At 46.0% G+C, this 21,429-nt stretch overlaps 1 protein-coding gene across 3 annotated transcripts in view; it reads left to right on the top strand.

Moving 5' to 3' along the window:
- The window catches only part of LOC146833685 (heme-binding protein 2-like), a 29,259-nt gene extending 8,245 nt beyond the window's left edge, over positions 1-21,014 (top strand). For 2 of the 3 annotated variants that reach the window (XM_085601584.1, XM_085601583.1), the window contains 2 exons: positions 14,794-14,959; positions 18,055-21,014. In XM_085601584.1, the coding sequence (XP_085457710.1) occupies positions 14,794-14,959; positions 18,055-18,232 (344 nt within the window). In that variant the 3' untranslated portion in view covers positions 18,233-21,014. The remainder of the gene's footprint in view (positions 1-14,793; positions 14,960-18,054) is intronic. The other variant, XR_014960609.1, reaches the window with a different exon arrangement.
- The last annotated feature ends 415 nt before the right edge of the window (positions 21,015-21,429 follow it).

Below are 21,429 nucleotides of genomic sequence, written 5' to 3'. Positions count from 1 at the left end.
CCTCTCAAGAAAAATCAAATGTATTTGGTTTTCACCATAATTCTATAAATTCATCTCCTTGTATAACTGCATGTGTCCAATTATTCAAATATTAACATAAGATACCACCAGGTATTTTATCCAAAAATCTTAAATACTGAATGTAATTTTGTATTCTTTTTTACATTTTGTTATTGCAATTTATAGCCAGCCCAAAAGATATACAAAAGATGAAATGATCTGTTAATATTCCGAATACCCAAATTCTATACAATTGCTGCATTTTGTACAATCACCATCACAAACAAAAGTCACAGGTATACTCGCATTCAGCCCTAAATGCTGTTTAGCTCTGTTCAAGTGTGGCATACAGCAACCTATTTAGATTCAGTCTGTCTCTTCAACATGTAAGAATTGAGAGCAAGGTTGCGACAGTTAACAATTATGTTAGCTTTTCCGGGGAAACAGCAAATAAAGGTGTATACCTGAAAGATGTGCAATTCATGTTTTATAATGGATAGATCCCACGCCACCGTGGAATAGTGTTCGGTATCTTCCTTTTCACTTCTCTTATATTTTCTACTTTCAGTCGCGTGGGCGATTAATTGTTCCCCTCCAGTCAATTTTAAATCTTCTCACAGGTAATCGGCAGGAACTGCAAACTTTTATTTTTGCAATCATTCGTGTTAGTTGAAGACTTTCCTCCTTTACTTCTGTTAATCTCATCAGTCATTTAGTAAATGCGGAATAACTTGTTTTCCTTATTTTTTCAAGAAATTCCTTACTTTTTCTGCTGCGGCGGTCATTTAGAGGATGAAGTTATGTCATGTCCTCTCTTCCAATGAACTCTGACCATTTACCCTGGATTACTCTTTCTTCTCACATATCTTCAGCGTATTGCCACTCTCACCAAGACAAAGAGTGCCATCACCTTAACACACCCTCAAAGCCTTGCCACATCTGCATGAAATTGCTACCCTCACACTCCAAGAGTCCTGCCACCATCACTCACTGGTTGTATAAATAGTCGGTGAACAAACAACCTGAAGAAACCGGTTCTGACAATTGTTTTGGGCAAACCTGTTTTGAGGAATTTTTCTCTTAGACTTCCATTAGGCTGACAAAATCAAGCTGTTAAAGGCCCTTCTTAGTGAAAAATATTTTTTTCCTGTCAGTTTTCCCCCTAACTAAACTTTCTTTTTAGGTTTTGCCCACAAGTCTGCTTTACCTTTTGTGGACAACCCTAAAAACATATAGTGGAGGTATAGCATGCCCAGTGCTTTCATTTGTTGGTTTTATTGTCACTCTTATTTCCTTGCTTCTTATTCAATGGCTTTCCTTCCTCTTCTTGTGTTTGTCCCTCCACTGGAGCATAGCCTCTTCACCATGCTTTTAATAGGCGGACCTGTAACCTTCCATTACTTACTTTTAGAAAACCACTCTTTTCATTATCATTAAGCACTAGATGAGTGAATGTGCCGGCCCTGAGGGGGTTGCTAGTGTCAAGCGCTGCTGTCGCTTTTGTTACAGGGGGGTGATATTGCAGTACTGCTGCAAAACCAGGCCCCAGTAACAAAACTGCCTCCCACAGGTTCAAAAGCCGCCCCACCCACCCTTCCGCCCCACTGAGAAAACACCCAGGGGCATATTAACAACGAATAGCGATAAACATCGCTAAGCTTGTTTAGCGATGTTTATCTTATCGCCGGCTATCGATGGATTTCATCGCCGTGATAGCGCTGTATCATCTACGCTTATCACAATGGCGATAAGAAATCCAGCGATAGCGGCTAATAACCCCATTACCTTTAGAAATCCGGAGATGAATTATCGGCGATAAGAATAGAGCTCGCTGAAACTGAAGTGTGGATTTAACTTTATAATCCACCTCCCATATGACATAAGGCTAAGTCTGCTTTTTTGCAGACGTTAGAATCAGCGATAATTGGGGCTTAGTGCGAGTTTAGACATAACTTCGCGGATCCGATGCCGGCTTGTTAATATGGCGAAGCCGGGTTAGTGTGTATTTCAATGCTGTTTTCCTCAGGAACGCCTACCTTGCATCTAATTAGCGATGCGAGGTGAGGCGTTAAGAAAACTGCCGCTAACATGCGCTAATGCATGTTAGCAGCGCATTGTAAATTTTGCAATATGTCTGTTGTTAATATGCCCCCCAGTGCCTGCTACACCAGTCCGGCCCTGCTCTCTCCCTCATGTGCTGCTTTTCCCTCCCTTATTTTTCTCTTCTACCCCGCCTGGCTTTATTATTATTTTTATTTCATTCCCTGTCCACTTCCTGCTATTCAATCACCTCTCAAAGTCCTTTTAATATTTTTCTTTGATTTTTCTCTGCATTTCTTAAGGCCCCAGCAACTCCCACTTGCTACCAGTCTGCTCTGCTTGTACAAATGCACTTAAGCGTAATTAAAGATATTATTTTCTATTTACCGTGCCAAGTTAGATCAGTAAAGTAAGAAATAACTAAACCGAAACCTGAGTCATTAAGTAGGTGTGAGCATGCGCAGGCCTACTGATTGTCTTAGGTGCCACGTAGATTCATGACACACCAAAGGTGCAACCTACTGGCTATACAAATGTTTGCTTTTAAAGGTGCCCCACACCCATCCCTTCTTTGTTCTTACCCCGCTTTCTCTCCTTATTCTCTTTTTAGGGGGTTCCCCCACTTAATTCCCCATCCTATTCCTCCCCTTAACACTTTTTTTTTTAATCCCGTTCTCCATAGAACCCCTTCTACTTTTTTACCCCATTCTCCTCCCTTTCTCCTCCTTCACCAATATTTTATTTTATTTTAATTCTTATGTGGTGCTTAGGGTCAGATGTACGAAATTGTGCGCTTGCGATTTCCTAATAGCAAATGTTAGCAATTTGCTATTAGGAAATCGCAAACTGCGATGTACAACAGTGTGTTTGCCACTGTAAGCGATTCGCAGTGGGTCGCAAATGGACCTGTCTCATCAATATTCATGAGGCAGGTCGCAATGTGCAACCCATTGTGAATGGCTACAACCACAGGGATGGTGGCCTGCTGGGGTCAGCAGACCACCATGTGTGTGATTGCTTTTTGAATAAAGCAAATTTTTTTTGTCATGCAGCCCATTTTCCTTAAAGGAAAATGGGATGCATTTCATAAAAAAATAAAAAAAAGCTACCCTTTTAATTTTTTACGAGTAGGCAGTGGTCCGTGGGACCACCGCCTGCTCTTAAAATTGTTGGTGCCCACATTCAGACGTCTCGTTTATGAATGGGTTACCACCAACTTGACGTTGTTGGTAACTGCGAATGTTTTGCGACCGCCTTCCCAATCGCAAAACATTCATACATACCACTACTATGATTTGGTAACAAGTTACCGAGTCGTATTTTGCCTTCGGTACATGGGCAGTTTACGACTGGTAAAATGCTTCATACATCTGGCCCTCTGATTGGCACGTCATGCATACTCCTGATATAGGTGGGAGGCTCCAGGTTTTTAAAGCCAAATATTCATCCATCTAAAATGACCGCCATTTCGATGTTTAATTAATGGAGAAAATGAATTACCGTGATTTAATTTTGCAAATCTCCTTCTTTCCCACTTTCACATGTCATGGCACCTGGTCACTGGTGCTGTGGTGGAAAGGGAGCTAGAAGAGGGTGACGGGGCGTGCTGTGGCAGGCAGGAAGGAGGATCAAGAGTAAAATGAGTGCAGGATTGAGTTTCGTATCGCCAGTGTGCTTGTGTTTTTGTGCTTTGGTGAATTTAGACAACAGCAGCCTGCAGGAAAAGGCGGGTGCGCACACTTGAGTAGCACCTGTGTTCCTACTTGTTGTGGAGGATGAAGGGGAAAGGACAGGTCTTGAAACCTTGTACCTCACCCGTTAGAGTATCACTCAATCTATCAGGATTTATAAAGCACGGCTAATCACCCGGAAGGGTATCCAGGGGCTTGCAGGTCCCGGAGGCTTATTCGAACCAGTCCCAGAGTAACCACTATGACTGCAGTGTCGGCCTTTAGCAGGGGCGAGCTGGGCCCAGGCCCAGGCCGCTGGCATACACACGGTTGCATGGAGCTGTCTTCTTGCAGGTCATACAAGCAGTGTCCCTCCGACCTGGCTGCAAAGGAAAAGTGTGTTTTAATACTTTTTGGTAGCCTCGGAGCACATATTCGTTCTGCAGATCTGCACAAAAGTCTTTGAGAGTAAAGGAGCTGTATGACCGCCTCACCCTCAAAACCGAGAATCGGAGAAATATTTTTCGTTGAGTGGAAGGGGGTGTCAAATGGGCTTCAACACTGGTGTTAGTGGAACAAAGGCCAAACCAATTTGGGAGAACAAATTCCTAACCCTTCCAAGCCAGCTTTGGTGAACATCCTTACTGGCTCAAGAATTTGGACGGGTGCCAGTTCTTTGATCCTTGGCACGTAATGGGTTTCATGAAGTTGTGGTGTTGGTGCACGTGGGTTGCTGTGTACAATTTTGATTAGTACGTTTGGTGAATTCACGTGTAAAAGCAGGACATTTCAGCCAGTTTACACACAGTGGGCCAGATGTACTTATATTGTGCTTGAGTCACACAAGCTGACATAAGCGCTCAAGTGACATTTATAAAGCCACATAACTTGAAATTTATGTAACCTTGCGTCCCTTATTGATCATAAAATAACACAAGGCGGTGCCTTGCGCTGCCCTGCGTTACCTTGCGTTGGGGAGGCATTACATGGGTGGAACATGGACGTTCCGGTTCATCCACCCATGTATTTTGACACAAACTTAGATTTACTAACATCAGTAAACCTGAGTATGCGCCAACATGGTGCACCTACCCGACCTTGGTATAACGAGGAGAAATACCTACATTTCTCCTTGTTACTTCCTCATTGCATATGTGCTGCATTCTGCAGCACACACAAACCAGAATACTCCTCTAAGCATAGTTTTTATGCAGGAAGGCATCCCTTCCTGCACAAAATCTATCCTGACCGCAGGTACACTTGTGCCATGACACAAGGGTGTCTGCTTTGGCAGAAAAGCACAAGTAGAGAGCAGAAGTGCGCAATATCTTAGTAAATCTGGTGCATTTCTGTAAATCTTTCCTTTCAATGTAACGCAGCACAGCAAGCTCTCTTGCTGCGTTGCGTGACAGTTTAGTAAATCTGGGTATACATATATATCTTTGTCTGGCACTGACACAAACAGTGAGACACCATGTGTGTATTAAGAATGTCACACAGTTGTGTGGGACACAGCACTACTTGTGCATGTGATCAGTTAATCATTCCTTCACATAGTACAAAATGGTATGTTATGTCACTGATAATGTTATGTTCGAGGCATATGAGCTGCAGATTGTACACTTAGCATAGATCGCCATCTGGTGTTGGGCCCGGATGTTTGCAGTTTGTTTTTCTTCTTGGACAGTGTTTGGAAGTCACGAGTTTGGTGACTCCTCCTTCGGTCCGTACTGCGCATGGGCTTCGGCTCCATCCTCAGATTGTTTTTTTCCGCCATCGGGCTCGGATGTGATACTTCGTGCTCCGGCTTCGAACTTCTACGGTTCCAGCCTCGACGGAAAATCCTCGTTTCTTCGAGTTTCTTCATCATCATCTTCATCTCTCGAAGCGGCACTTTTCTCCATCCCGTACATCGGCACCGGCCTTCGGGCCCTCCTCGACTCCGGTCTCGGCCGATGGAAAGGACTCCGTTCAAAAAGTGCCCAAAATGTGGGTCTAAATTTCCCCACACCGACCTCCATCAGGTGTGTAATCTTTGCCTCTCTCCAGAACACGAGGCCAGAGACTGCCCCGCCTGTAAGTCTTTTCGATCGAAGAAAACCATCCGGGATCGAAAAGCTCGACGCACCATGGCGCACTCATCGTCTGCAGCTCCACCGGACATCTTCGGAGACGGCGCCGAAGCTTCGGGGCAAACACACACCGAGCAGGAAGAAGACGTCGTCAGCGCTTCCGAGGCCGACGACTCCGACGTGGAGGACATCACACCGGCGCAGCGGGCCGTGAGTACTGTGCCCCCTCCCACCCCCGCGCCCAAAACCAAAGAGACTCAGGTTACTCCCTCGCCTGCCGGCCTGGGCAAAACCAAGACCAAAGCTTCGATCACCCCACCTTCGGGCTCGGTGTCGAAGCATCCAAAGTCTCACGGCAGGTCGGGATCGAGCCAGCCGACGCCCGGTGCCGAAAAACAGCATCCGGCACCGAAGAAAGCAATATCCAGCTCGACTCCGAAGCCACCGGTGCCGAAGCCTGGACTCTCGGTGCCGACCAAACACAAACATAAATCTGTCGGCACCGACGCTCCGGCGCCGAAAACTCCTTCCACGCCGAAAAAACAGGAGGCCCCAAAAAAGCATGGCGCGCACACAAACCATCGAAGTCCTCGGTTCCGAAATCACCGGTGCCGACGGACGATTCGACACCACTGGCTCTGTTTACACCAGACCCTCTACAAAAGACTCTGTCCAAAGATCCAAAGACTGGACTATTGACTTTAATTATCAAGAAAAGACGCCTTGATACTCCGGCTCCTCCTCCACCACCCAAACGGAAGGACTCTGCTACTTCTCCCCTCAGAGTGCCCTCCCCACTACCACCTCCCCTACCTCCTCCACCTCCTCCACCCCCTCCCCCTCCCAGGTCTCCGCCACCCTTACCTCACTACTCTCCGGCCCCGTCCCCAGATCCGGACGACGGGGACCCGGACAATTATCCGGCGGATGCCCCCATGGATCCCACTCCACCAGGGACCCCAGACCCGTGGGAGGATTACAATAACCCTGATGTACCCGATATTCCTCAGGACGACCTATACCCATCCAGGCCGTCTCCTCCAGAGGACTCCTTAGGGTTCCATCATTTAGTGCAGAGAGCAGCACACTACCATGGGGTGGACATGCACACTGAACCAGTGGAAGACGACTTCTTACTGGATACATTCGACATACAGGACAAATCCACCTCCATCTTACCCATGCTTAAGGGTGTCACCAAGCATGCCGCAGAGGTGTTCAAAGACCCTGTCAGGGCCAGGGTACTAAACCCTAGAATAGAGAAAAAGTATAAGGCGGCACCCACAGACCCTGCATACATTAAGGGCCCTGCTCCCTTAGATTCCCTAGTTGTCTCTACAGCTAGAAAGCGGGCTAACTCCCAGTCCTCAGGAGAAGCCCCACCGCCAGACAAGGAATCCAAACTCCTAGACGCGTCTGGCAAGCGCACCGCCTCTCAAGCTGCAAACATGTGGCGCATTGCAAACACACAAGCGCTACTTGCGCGCTATGACAGAGCACACTACGATGAACTTGAGGCTCTTATGCAGCACCTCCCCGAGAAACACAAGCGTAGGGCTCATGAGCTAATACAGGAGGGTAAACTCATTACAAACACCTCCATTAAGTGTGCCCTCGATGCAGCCGACACTGCTTCTAGAGCCATAAATACCAGTGTCCTGCTTCGTCGCCATGCCTGGCTCAGGATCTCAGGGTTTAAGCCTGAAGTCCAGGCGTCCATACTCAATCACCCCTTTGACCAACAAACGCTCTTTGGGCCCAAGGTAGACGAAGCGTTGGAAAAGATGAAAAAGGACACAGACACAGCAAAGTCTATGGGGGCACTCCAAACACAAGCGTCTAAACGTTCCTTTCGACGCTCCTCCTTTCGTGGCACAGGCAGAGGCTTCTCCACCGATAGCACCTCTACCTCCTACAAATCCCCTCCTCAAAATACCTTTTCAAAGGGCAACCAAAGGGGTGGTTACAGAGGCAACAACAATAAGGGCAGGGGCAAAACTAACAACACCCGTTCTGCCACCCCGCCCACACAATGACTTCCCTCCGCTCCCCCCAGACCATTCCACTCCGGTCGGGGGCAGACTACAAAACTTTATCCACGCATGGGAGTCCATAACATCGGACAAATGGGTGACCCAAATCATTCGGTCAGGGTACTGTCTCGAGCTAACATCTACCCCACCCAATATCCCACCAAGGCACCGCCCAATGTCTCAAGAACATTCCACACTGCTCAAACAGGAGGTACTCTCCCTCCTCCAAAAACACGCTATAGAGCAGGTCCCCATCAATCAGCAAAATCTAGGGGTTTACTCCCTATATTTTCTAATACCAAAGAAAGACGGGACCCTCAGGCCCATTCTGGACCTCCGGCCTCTAAATGCCTACATACATTCAGACCATTTCCATATGGTCACCCTACAACAAGTCCTCCCGCTCCTCTGTCAGGGAGACTTTCTCACAACATTGGATCTGAAAGACGCATACTTTCACATTCCAATACACCCCTCTCACAGGAAATACCTCAGGTTCGTGGTGGACGGGCAACATTACCAATTCACGGTTCTCCCCTTCGGGGTCACCACCGCACCACGGGTGTTTACCAAATGCCTAGCGGTAGTAGCAGCACACCTCAGACGTCAACACATTCACGTCTTCCCTTACTTAGACGACTGGCTGATAAAAGCCGCGTCTTACCACCAATGCGTGCAGCATACAAACAGCACCATCCAACTGCTCCACCAGCTAGGCTTTACGGTGAACTACCAAAAGTCCCACCTCATACCATCTCACACAAAGCAATATCTCGGGGCCACTATAGACACCTCCAAAGGTATTGCCTATCCAAACACAGCCAGAATCACAAGCATTCAAGCCTTACGCAAAACATTCCTTCCCCAACACTCTCTTCCAGCAAGAGTGTTCATGAAGCTCATAGGAATGATGGCGTCTTGCATCTTTATAGTGCCCCATGCAAGACTACACATGCGTCCACTTCAAGAGTGCCTAGCACAACAGTGGAACCAGGCCTAGGGTCAGCTGACGGATCTGGTGTTGGTGGACGGCCGCACACATCACTCTCTGCAGTGGTGGAACACCACAAACCTTTCCAAAGGGCGGCCGTTCCTGGACCCGGTTCCTCAGGTGATTCTAACAGCGGACGCATCGCTCTCCGGCTGGGGAGCGCACCTCTTACACCTCACAATGCAAGGTCTATGGACGCCACAGCAAAAATTGCTCCACATCAACCATCTGGAGCTCTTGGCGATCTTTCTAGCCCTAAAATCTTTCCAAAAACAGATTTCGGGCAAAGCAGTCCTCATTCGCACAGACAACATGACTGCAATGTATTATATCCAAAAACAGGGGGGGACACACTCTCCCCAGCTCTCCCGCTTAGCCCAGAGCATATGGAGATGGGCAATTCCCCAAAACATCTTTCTCCTGGCACAACACGTTCCAGGCGTACAAAACACCATGGCAGATCTGCTCAGCAGACAAACGCAACAACTACACGAATGGGAACTGCATCCACAAGTTCTTCAGCCATTCTTCCAACAGTGGGGGCATCCTCAGATAGACCTCTTCGCCACCCACGAAAACAAAAAATGCCCAAGCTTCGCCGCCAGATACCCACACCCATTGTCCAAGGGCAATGCGATATGGATGAACTGGTCAGGCAGATTTGCATACGCCTTTCCACCTCTCCCACTAATTCCATTAGTGGTCAGGAAGCTACAACCGCACTCCCTCACACTCATTCTGGTAGCTCCGACGTGGGCCAGGCAGCCGTGGTACACCACGCTACTACAACTATCAGTGGTACCACATCAAAAACTGCACCTATCCCCATGCCTCCTAACCCAGAACCATGGAGAAATCAGGCACCCGGACCCAGCTCAGCTCAACCTGGCGATCTGGCTCCTGAAATCCTAGAATTCGGATACCTTAACCTTCCCCCTGATTGCATGAACATCATCATGGAAGCCAGACGTCCTACCACTAGAGCATGTTATGCCGCAAAGTGGAAAAGATTTGTTATTTACTGCCGTAACAATACAATCAACCCTTTAGATGCATCCATACAGCACATCATATGCTATCTGCTCCATCTTCACAGGTGTAACCTGGCATATTCATCCATACGCCTACACCTAGCAGCGATCGCTGCTTATCTACAAAACAGACAGCATTTATCTCTTTTCAGAGTGCCCGCTATTAAAGCCTTCATGGAAGGCCTTAAACGAGTAATTCCTCCCAGGGCACCACCTTCCCCTGTATTGAATCTAAATTTAGTTCTTACACGACTAATGGGTCCGCCCTTCGAACCAATGCATAAATGCGAGCTACAGTTTCTCACCTGGAAAACAGCTTTTCTCGTAGCTATCACTTCCCTTAGAAGGGTTGGTGAAATACAAGCGTTCACTATACAGGAACCCTTCATACAAATACATCACAGCAAGGTCATACTTCGCACAAATCCGAAGTTCCTGCCCAAGGTCATTTCCCCCTTCCATCTCAATCAATCGGTGGAATTACCTGTCTTCTTCTCGCAACCTCAATCTGTTGCAGAAAGAGCCTTACACACACTCGATGTAAAAAGGGCCTTGCTATACTACATACAAAGAACGCAACCCTTCAGGAAGACTAAACAATTGTTAGTCTCCTTCTCTCCACCACATAAAGGCAACCCCATTTCTAAATCAGGGATAGCTAGGTGGATTGTAAAATGCATACAGATTTGCTACCAAACGGCTAAAAGAACATTATCTGTTCCGCCTAAAGCCCATTCTACAAGAAAGTTAGGGGCTTCTATGGCCTTTCTAGGGAATATACCCTTAGATGACATCTGCAAAGCAGCCACATGGTCTACACCGCACACCTTCACAAAACATTACTGTGTAGATGTGCATTCCAAGCAGCAAGCTAGAGTGGGCCAGGCTGTACTAAAGACACTATTTCAAACCACTGCAACGGATACCGGTGGTCGCCGCTAGGGTTGGGTACTGCTATATAATCTATGCTAAGTGTACAATCTGCAGCTCATATGCCTCGAACGGAATATGCTACTTACCAGTATGCATCTGTTCTTGGCATGTAGAGCTGCAGAGTTGTACACGCCCACCCGCCTCCCCGGCTACCTGTATCCGTTCCAGTACATCTTATTTAGATACTACACACATGGGTTTCTCACTGTGATTACCAAGCTCCATCATTTCCCTGTTGGCGAAAAACAATCTGAGGATGGAGCCGAAGCCCATGCGCAGTACGGACCGAAGGAGGAGTCACCAAACTCGTGACTTCCAAACACTGTCCAAGAAGAAAAACAAACTGCAAACATCCGGGCCCAACACCAGATGGCGATCTATGCTAAGTGTACAACTCTGCAGCTCTACATGCCAAGAACAGATGCATACTGGTAAGTAGCATATTCCTTGTCTGATCATGTGATGTTATGTGTCTCAACGCAGCACTCATGAAAATAGCAAAAACGAGGAGAAAGAAAGCATTTCTCTTTGATTCGCCAGATTAAGACCAGGTTTTCCCTGGTCTTAATTTTGGTGCTGCCTCCTATTTATGCCACCCTTGTAAATAGGGGGCAGCGTCAAAATCAATGGGCGTTGCGGTGGAACGCCCACAGCAACACCCATTGCCCTCCCTTTTCACGCTAAGTACAGTGAGAAAGGGGGCCTTATTTATAAGGCAGCATTAAGCCACGTTAAGTGACTTAACGCTGCCTTGTAAATAAGGCAAAGCCCCTTTCGCCATCACAATGTCACTGAAAGTGATGTTGTGGTGGCGATAGGGGCTTGTAAATATGACCCTCCATTTCTCAATCACCAACGCGACACTACCACTCTCAAAGGCCTGCAGGGGTAGGTTAGCTCTCTGCCACCTTAAGGAACTCTGCAGAGCATTGCAATCCTCACACAGCACCACTGCCACCCTCCCACACATTACAAGAAAATGCCACTTTTGTTAGTGTAAGAGGTTGCTGGCTACATGTCTGTAGAACCTGATGTTATCATTGGAGATGGCTTGCCAGCTAGAAAACAGTACAGTACTGTATGGATAAACCTGGTACTATAAAAGGGCCATCCAGTGATGTAACAAATAGGTTTTAAAAAACAACCAGACTCCTCAAACAAAAGGACATTCTGGAACACTTACTGGTAATGATTATTGGTGATGCAAGGCTAGGTAAGAAGACAAGCTATACGTTTATCATTAGATCCGCCCTTTCTAGGTCTAGCTTGACATCTCATTTGTCTGACCTATTGCTACCAAATCTTTAAAACATTCATAGAGTGGGCTTGGGCTGTGCCTATAGGAGTATATTACTCTCACCACATACTATTGGCTGCTTTAAAGTTTCATTCCGCTTTCTAAGGCATGCTTGCATGGGGGACTATTTTTCATATCAAAAGTATACTGAATCGTCACATACTAAATTGTGTATCTCTTAGGTACAATCTCTACAGAAAAGGTTGTGTTTTGTTTTTCATTTCTGATGGCTTTTTAAAAAAAAATGTTAGCCAGACCTGTTGGGTTTGCCAGTGCTTGTTTAAACAGTTTTTTTGTGCTGCGCATTTCTAACTAAAAGAGGGTGTACCATGAGGCTGACTAGGTCTGGCATTAGCTAAGACCTTTTGATTGCACTAAATTTACATCTATAGTATAGTTACTTATAGGGGCTTTCAGCCAGTCCTCTTCATGCTTTGATCTGCTATTGTCATTCACTTTTTTTCTTCCACCAGCTATTGCATACAGTATGGGGCAGTTGATCATCCCACTCCATCCATTGGTTAACTTTAGTGTGATTGACAGCATTAGATATTTCTCAAGTAGCACACTCACACGCAAAGTAGTTCCCTTTAATGCCAGGGACTACTATGGCAGTATGTGCTATTGGAGGCCAAAATATATTTTTGCTTTTAGTTGTTTTTTCCTCCTCAGATTGATGGAGGCCCAAAAATAAACCTTTGCAAGAAACGTCACACAACAGACATTGACAAAGCCAAAAGACTGTCAGCCGCCATCAGGCATATTGGCTTTGCCCGTGCTTGTTTTTCCATGTATTTTAAGAATCGCACAACCCGAGATGAAGGCAGTGATGGCTGAAGGGGAACAGGAAGACCGTATTTTGAGCTAAGTTCAGCTGCTTCAACTAACTGGGGGGCATATCATCAAGACGATTATCGCCGCTTTAGCGGCCATTTTCGGCCGTAAAGCGGCGATAATCCTAACGCGGTATTAGCAAGGGCACGCTAACCGGCTTTAGCGTGTGTTACCTTGTGTCATCGCACATTTCACTAACGCCTTGCATCTCATCGTTAATGAGATGCAAGGTAGGCGTTCCTGACATTCACTACATGTCAGAACATCGATATCGCGGCTTTGCGCTATCAACAAGGATTGCCCATTCCCGCGTTGCGGCTATGAAAGTCGCGCAAAGACCCAATTAACGCTAGTTTCTAACGCCAGGTTAATTTCTGACTTACCCATATTGCCCTATGGGGGGTGGATTGTCATGCTGAATACCCCATGGCTTATCAACAAGGACTACCCTATCGCTGACATGTTATAGCTGGATTACCAGCGATTTTGCAGCTATCGCTGGATATTTTATCGCTTTGGAGATAGCCGTTGATGATAACGCGCTATCTCAGCGATAACATCCAGCGATAGCCAGCGATAACTTCAATCGCACTAAGCGCGATTAGCGATATTTACCGCTGGGCCTTGTAGATGTGCCTTTGGGTGCTCCTGAAAGTCTTGCTCTGACAGGCAGCACCTTGTTCCGTTGCAACCCTGCAGCTGTGGCACCAAGGAGTCATGGATGGTATTTTTTTTTTATGTTGGTAGCTAAGGGGCATATTTACAAGCCCCTATCGCCACCACAATATCACTTTTAGTGACGTTGTGATGGCGATAGGAGCTTCGCCTTATTAACAATGCAGTGATAAGCAACTTAATGTGGCTTAATGCTGCCTTGTAAATAAGGCCCCCTTTCACGCTACACTTGGCGTGAAACGGGCAGGCAAGGGGTGTTGTCGTGGGCGTTCCACTGCAACACCCATTTATTTTTACAGTGCCCCCTATTTACAAAAGCAGCATAAATAGGAGGCAGCGCCAAAATGGAGATCAGGGAAAACCTGGTCTTAAACAGGCAAAACGAGGAGAAATGCTTTATTTCTCCTCGTTTTGCTGTTACCATGTTTGCTGCCTTGGGCAACACACATAGAAACAGCAAAACGCCAATGATTATTTACGTGCAGGAAGGTATCCTTCCTGCACATAAACAATCATTTAAAAAGAAAAAACACGTTTTGCAACTGCTGTGTGTGCTGCATTAAGCAGCACAAATAGAACTTGCAAAACGGTATTTCAAGATTGTTTATGTGCAGGAAGGGGTACCTTCCTGCACATAAACAATCTTTCCCTCAACCACGCCAGCACAGGGAGAAACCCCGGGCTGCACCATATTCTAGTGAATATGGTGCAGCCCTCCGTTTCTAAAGTGACGAAGCGTGTCGTTTCGCCACTTTCTTGTAAATATGCCCTAAGGGCTTTCTTTTGCTGCACACTGCTGGTGGCGGCAGGGATCCATCACAGGTGATAGGAACAGGCCACCTGCCCCGCAAAAAGGGAGTGAGCATACTGGCCGGTGACTGACTATTATGGCACCTTCCATGTCCCCAAAGCACACTCACAACCCCAAGTCTTTACTGTCCCAGAATGCCCACATCCGTCTTAGAGAAACCAAGGCACAGCATTCGTTATTTTTCATCTCTGCCTATTCCTCCTCTCTTCCTTGCCATTTTAACCTCTGAACAGGAATGGAATTCAAATTGCTGGACATGTATATAGTTCAGGCATTGGTACTTTTCTGAAAGTGTTTGGCACCCTTCGTCTGGCACACCTGTTCCTTTAGGGGGTTTTCAGTTAGGGTGGCTTAATTGATTCAGGGGTGCACATTTCCTTGTTTGACGCCAAACCTGTCTTTCCAGAGACCAAGATAGAGATGACTGTACCAGTGACTACGGTGGTGAAAACTGGGTGCCCGGACCTTCACATGTCGTTTTTCGTCCCGCCGGTTCACCAGGAAAGCCCGCCAAAGCCAACCAGTGGAGACGTCTTCATCGAGGAGAGGAAGGGCGCCGCCATCTTTGTCAGGTAGGAAGAGGGCTCTTCCCTAGTTGTAGGAATTTAGGATTTGGATGTATATGAATATATATACAGAAAATCATTGGCATCTGGCACCAATGTTTCTGCTAGGCCCATTTTGAAAACGTTTTAATCCTGAAAGGCAAAGTCTCTAGAGAAAAGAGCCAGGAAGTAAAACAAATCAAAGTATTGCAATATGATGCCCATGTATCCAGCTTCTGAAGTGTTTTTTGAACTGGTTGATGTACGTTTTCCCCATTTGAGAGCTGAGCACCTTCCACCATTTCCTCTGCCCAGTTTGGCACACTGAAAAAATTCTCATTTGCTGCTGTGACTTCTGTTTTGCTCTCAGGATTGGAAAACACAGGGTATGATTATTTTCTTTCACTGCCTTACATATTAGCCTCAATTTGTGCGGTACCACAGCAGACTTCTGTCGTAGACATCATGGTATACAATCATAGGGGCATATCAGCAACACCCGGCGATAATTATCGCTCAGCGCTCTTAGCGTGAGGATAATTATCGCCGGGTAACGTGGATTTTTATCGCTGAGATAGCGTGCTATTAGCAACGCTTATCTCCTCAGAGATAAAAACCTCACGCTAATAGGCTAACGTGAGATTATCGCTGGAAACCCAGCGATAATCTCACGTAGTGTGGCGTTAGCTTGTTGATAGGGACTCACAAACTTAGCCATGATATCCACCTTCCATAGGATATCATGACTAAGTCAGTCCTGAAGCAGGCATAAGGAAAGTAGCGATAACAGGGGTTATCGCTACTTTTCCTGCCGCTATGCTTCATAGCGTGGGGCTTGATGATAGGAGAAATGTCGCTTAGCGACATTTCTCCTGACATGTTAGGTCAGGAACGCCCTCTTTGCATCTCATTAGAGATGCAAAGCTGGGCGTTAGGAATCCTCACGCTAAAGCAAGGTTTCACGCGTTAGCGTGGCCTTGCTAATTAGGCGATAAAATTATCGCCGCTTTTCGGACGAAAATGGCCGCAAAAGCGGCGATAATTTTTTATCGCCAGCTTGTAAATATGCCCCTTAGTTCCCTGCTCTTGTTCGTCCCACCACTGGAACAAACTTGCTTACTCTTGTATGTGATTAGATGGGGCATATCCTTCTACAACTGACCCTCATGGAAGGCCTTGTTTTTGTTTTTACTTCCTGTTGTTGTTTAGCCCTCTGTATGAGTGCATGGTATATAATTTTTCTTTTTCTTTAGAGCGCACTTTCCATTGCTCCCTTCTCATTCACCCCATCACTGCCCAAAGAATATTTTCTATACTTTTAAGATGTGTTACTTGACGTAAAATGATGACGCAAAGCAGTGGTCAGCTTGAAAATATAGAAAACAATGGGGCATATGCACAAGGGGATTGCGCCACTGGAACGTCACTTTTATCAATGTTCCGGTGGCATAATGCCCTGCTCCATGTTCACTTTTTGTGACTTAACGCCGCTTTGCAAATATGGTACCCTTTAACACAGGTATATGAGTGAAAGGGGCGTGCAGTAGGTGTTGCTGTAGGCGTTCTACCACAACACCTGATTCTGCGTGAAAGGACCGTGCAATGTGTGTTGCTGTGGGCGTTCCACCGCAAAACCCATTGCTTTTTGACGCTGCCCAGATTTACAAGGATCTGTAAATCTGAGGCAACGTCAAAACCAAACGCCATGCAAAAGCAGGCATTCGATTGGCGCAACGGGGAGAAATACTTTTATTTCTCCTCGTTTTTGCTTTTTCTGTGTGTGCTGCATTCTACAGCACATCTAGAAAGAGCAAATCAGCATTATTGATTGTTTATGTGCAGCTTCCTGCACATAAACAATCATTCCCGCAATGCATACATCCTTGCACTATGGTGCAAGGGTGTCTGTGTTGGCGCTAGGCAGCTATTTTTTGCACCAGTGCTAGGGAAAATATAGTGGTGGTACGCATTCTTGTAAATACATGGGGGCAGATTTACAATAATTGGCGCATCACTGCATATCAGCAGGGATGTGCCAGTTATTGTGCGTCACGGCTCCGCCACCATGGATGCGCCGCATTTACAATGCGGCGCACCATGGGGCAAAAACGGACAGATGCTGTGCCGTCACAAGCGCGACGCAGCTCCAGCAAGGCTCCGGGGTGCCCTATTTTTAAAATGCTGCGTCAATCCTTACGGCTGCTTCAAGCAGGCGCAGGGTTTTGACGCAGCATGGGCTTAAAAGTGACTGAGTGAAATCTTGTAGATTTCACTCAGCCACTTTTAGGAGGCGTTCCTGCGCCGGAACGCCCCCCCTCCTTGCACCGGAACGCCTACTTCTGGCGCAGGGCTTTACAACGTGACGCATCTCCCAGATGCGTCACGTTGTAAATATCCTGCGGCATGGCGCTGGTTTTGCGCCGCCGCTGTGTCATAAAAGTGACGCACCGGCGGCGTAATAGAGGCGCAAGGGGTTTGTAAATCTGCCCCATCATTTCCCTGCGTTTTGGAAATGGCGCAGCGAGGTACTACATAATCTGCCACAGCACCATTTCCTTGTACATATGCCCCAATGTTCTCTATACTAAGGGAAGCTTAATAAGGAGAAAAACCTTTATTTCCCCTTGTTTTTCCTTTTTCTTGGTGCTACATACAGCAGCCCACGTGGAAAGAGGAAAACACCTCTCATGATTATTTGTGTGCAGGAAGGGGCACCTTCCTGCACAAAAACAATCACCCGCTACAACACAGACACCCTTGCACCATGGCGCAAGAGTGCCTGCGTTAGCGCATGGCAGCCCATTGTGCGCCAGCGCATGGCAAAAGGACAAGAATGCGCCATATCTTGTAGATATGGCGCATTCCTGCCCTTTTCTTTTGACGCACGGCAGCGCTGCAGGAAGGCTTGCTGCGCTGCTGTGCGTCAAAATGTAGTAAATGAGGCCCAATGTGTACTACAAGAGATTAAAAATATCAAGTGATATACACAGGGAGTGGTGTGCACCTTACAATAGTGGACACAGTAAGTGTTGCATCCCATAAGAGAGCAGGCACAGTTATTATCATTGTCCCAAAGTTAGTGCCAGATACAAGACAACTCTCTGCTCTTGTCCTCTTTGTAGGTCCTTTGGTGGCTTTGCGTCTCAAGAGAAGTTTGCAGAAGAGGCCCAGCAGTTGGCGCAGAGCCTGATAAAGGATGGGCAATCCTTCCATCAAGACTTCTACTACACTGCAGGCTATGACAGCCCATTCAAGGTCTTTAACCGCCACAATGAGGTGTGGTACTTCAAGAAGGAGTAAAGGCCTATCACCTAACAACGCCAAGGAGACCGAGTGGTGCAAATTCAATTTCACGGAGACATGCTCGAAAGGGAGCGAAGGATTTTGTTTGTGGAACGTCTCATGGTTTTTTACTAATTCAGTTGGATTTGGGAGTTAAACTTAAAAAAAACATTAATCCAGCCAGGAAGGACACTGAAGTTCACAGGGATCTGATCTTTCACAAACATAACTATTATTGTACATGTAACCTCTCATAATTTCTCTAATTGTTCGCTCGTAGATCAACAATTTTAGGATATATCCAGGGAGGAGGAGACCTGCATTGCATGTTCCTGGTTCTAAAAACCCTAAAGCATATGCAATAGTTCACGTGTGCGTCAACTGTTCTGTACCTCGGTTTCTTACCATTGAGAAAAAAAAGTACTTAAAAACATAATTGAAATTCATTTGTTCCAATCCTACTTTGGTGCTACACTCAGAGCCCTAGAGGTTTCTACATAGTTACAGAACCTATAATCAAATGAATCCGATACCGATATGTGACCGGGCTCTCTAGATAAAAACTTCACAGTCCACCTCAATTGGTCAACACACAACCCAAAATGTTTACTACTTAAGCATGTGTAATCGGGCAGTATTTTGGCAGTCTGGGTACAAATCTAATGGGGAGTAAGATTGACTTATTGTATGAAGTCTACCCCCATGGTTTGTATGGGTGATGATGCTTTGAAAATATCTAGGAAGAAATACCTTTTTTTAAATCACTTCCAACATGGAAGCTTGAATTGACAAGTTTCGGCCTTCCACACAAACAACCCGCTTCATAGATGGGGCCATTTGTGAAAGTCAAACCTACAAGGGAACAGTTTTGAATTCCTGCACGCCTACTGTACCTACTGTCTTCAAGTATTATGTGATAAATTGAAAAGCCTAGGAAATAGGGTCTTCATTTCCCAAATGTAGTTCAAATTCCTGAATTCGCTCCTTTTTTGGGTTGGTGTTTCATGGGATACCTAGATAGGTTTTTTAATATGACATGAAAACTGAGACTTCAGCGATTGTCCTAGAAAGTATATTGCTGTACCAACTACTGTATATGCATTAAGGTTTAGACTCTATGGGGCATATCAGCAACAGACGGCGATAACTATCGCAAAGCGCGCTTAGCGCTTTTATATTTATCGCCGCATATCGCTGTAATTTATCGCCCAGATAACGCGTTATCAACAACGCGTTACTCCAGGGCGATAAATTATACATCAAAAGCGGCGTTATGCGGGAATATCGCTGTTAATCCAGCGATATTCCCACAGCGATAGAAGAAATCTTGATGATAGGGAGATGTGGATTCAGCCACTGAATCCACCTCCCATGTCATAGATAGGGTAGTCATGAAAAATAGCAGACTTAAAATACCGGCGATAACAGCGGTTAGCACTGTTTTTTATATCGCTATGGGTGTCCTGGGCCGTATTGTAAATACGGAGAAGGACAGTTAGCGATAATTTTCCCTTAGTTTTTGCAGGGAACGCCTACTTTGCATCTCATTAGAGATGCAAAGCGAGGCGTGAACTAAACGGGAGCTGAATCAAGGAAACACGCGATAGCGTGTCCTTGTAAATAATGTGATATAATTATCGCCACTTTTCGCCCCAAAACGGACGCTAAGGCGGCGATAATTATATTGCCAGCCCTTGTTGATATGCCCCTATGAACCTTGCTTGCAGTTTGTAAAATTCACTTATTTCTACACCATTGCAAGCCTTCAGCAACTGCTACCTCCAAGTGGCGTTGACACATGCGTGCCATAGAATCCTTCCAAAAGATGGATGCGCCACAGCACCCATGCCCAAATGAATAGAACGTAGGCTCATATTATCAAGACAAGCGATAAAATTATCGCCGCTTTGGCGGCAGAAAACTGCCGCTAAAACAGCGATAATGGGCTTGATAATATGCTCTATGGAATTCCAATTGAAGCCCATGTTAAATGTGAAGGACGTCTAACATGGGCTTCAATTGGAACTCCTTAGAGCATATTATCAAGCCCATTATCGCCATTTTAGCGGCAGTTTTCTGCCGCTAAAGCGGCGATAATTTTATCGCCTGGCTTGATAATATGCCCCCAAGTTTTCTTACAAGTTAGGACCTGACTACAAAAGGCCTGTTAAATTATGTTCTCGGCACAAACACCTTGTGAAATGCTGGCAGGTCAAACACGCCAGAATTTAAGAAGTAGAAAATGTCTGCCATTTACCAGGATGTGCAGATTTTGGTGGTATAAGACTAAACCATTGGAATAAATCACATCAGATAAATCTCAAACACATCAATGTCGGATTTTTATCAGCTGGGATAATTATGCCAGGGCGGGTGACTTAGTGGACTAATGCGTCTACTATAGGTGTCTGTGTTTGACCTCATGGTCACACTTTCAAATCTGGGCGGGTTCACTCTGCCTTTCATCCTCCTGAGGTTGATAAAATGAGTACCATTGAGTTGGGAAACAACAAACGTCTGTTATTCAGAGCCAAGATGCCCACGGGTCAACGTCCACTTTACAAATACACACGTTATGTTATAATTATTGTATCTGACAGGGCCTACTCGTAATCAGGGCCTAAGTTGTTCAACTTCAGCAAAGACTGACCTGCAAATTCATAAGCTAAAACCTTACAGTTGTTTATTAGTCTGTCTAATATACAAATTTTTATATTCCTTTGTTACATTTTTAAAAACATTCCTGTACATAATGATGAACTAAAAACATGTATTCTATTAAAAACTGCTGTGTCTGTGAGTGCAAAGTCTGTCTTTGGTCATGAAAAGGCTTTGGGTAGCCTAGCTTATGGTGATTGGGCGTTTGCTGCCCAGGTGGGCAAGTCGACCCTCCTATGTAGGTTTTAAGTCCATAGCTTATCGTGTGAGTAGTGCAATGGCGTGCCTTGAAGTATACTGTGTCCACATAACTAGGCACATTGACAGTAGATAAAAGGAACTGCTCATCATAAACCAGCGAATCATGGTTGGCAAGTCTTCTCAATGGGCGAACACTGGTGTATGCAGGTCCCTCCTGATATAGAACAGCATACAGCCTGTCGAAGAGGGATGAGCACAGGCATACTGTAGAGTGGGGAAAAAGGAAGTACTGGTAGAAACAGAACTAAAGCAGTAATCCAGCCTGCAGATGGATAATTAAGTAGGGGTGCAGTGAA

The sequence above is a fragment of the Triturus cristatus genome, chromosome 4_2 (genome assembly GCF_964204655.1).
Source record: "Triturus cristatus chromosome 4_2, aTriCri1.1, whole genome shotgun sequence".
Taxonomy (NCBI): domain Eukaryota; kingdom Metazoa; phylum Chordata; class Amphibia; order Caudata; family Salamandridae; genus Triturus; species Triturus cristatus.
Note: the sequence above shows the minus strand (reverse complement) of the source record. Positions and strands in the feature narration are given on the sequence as shown.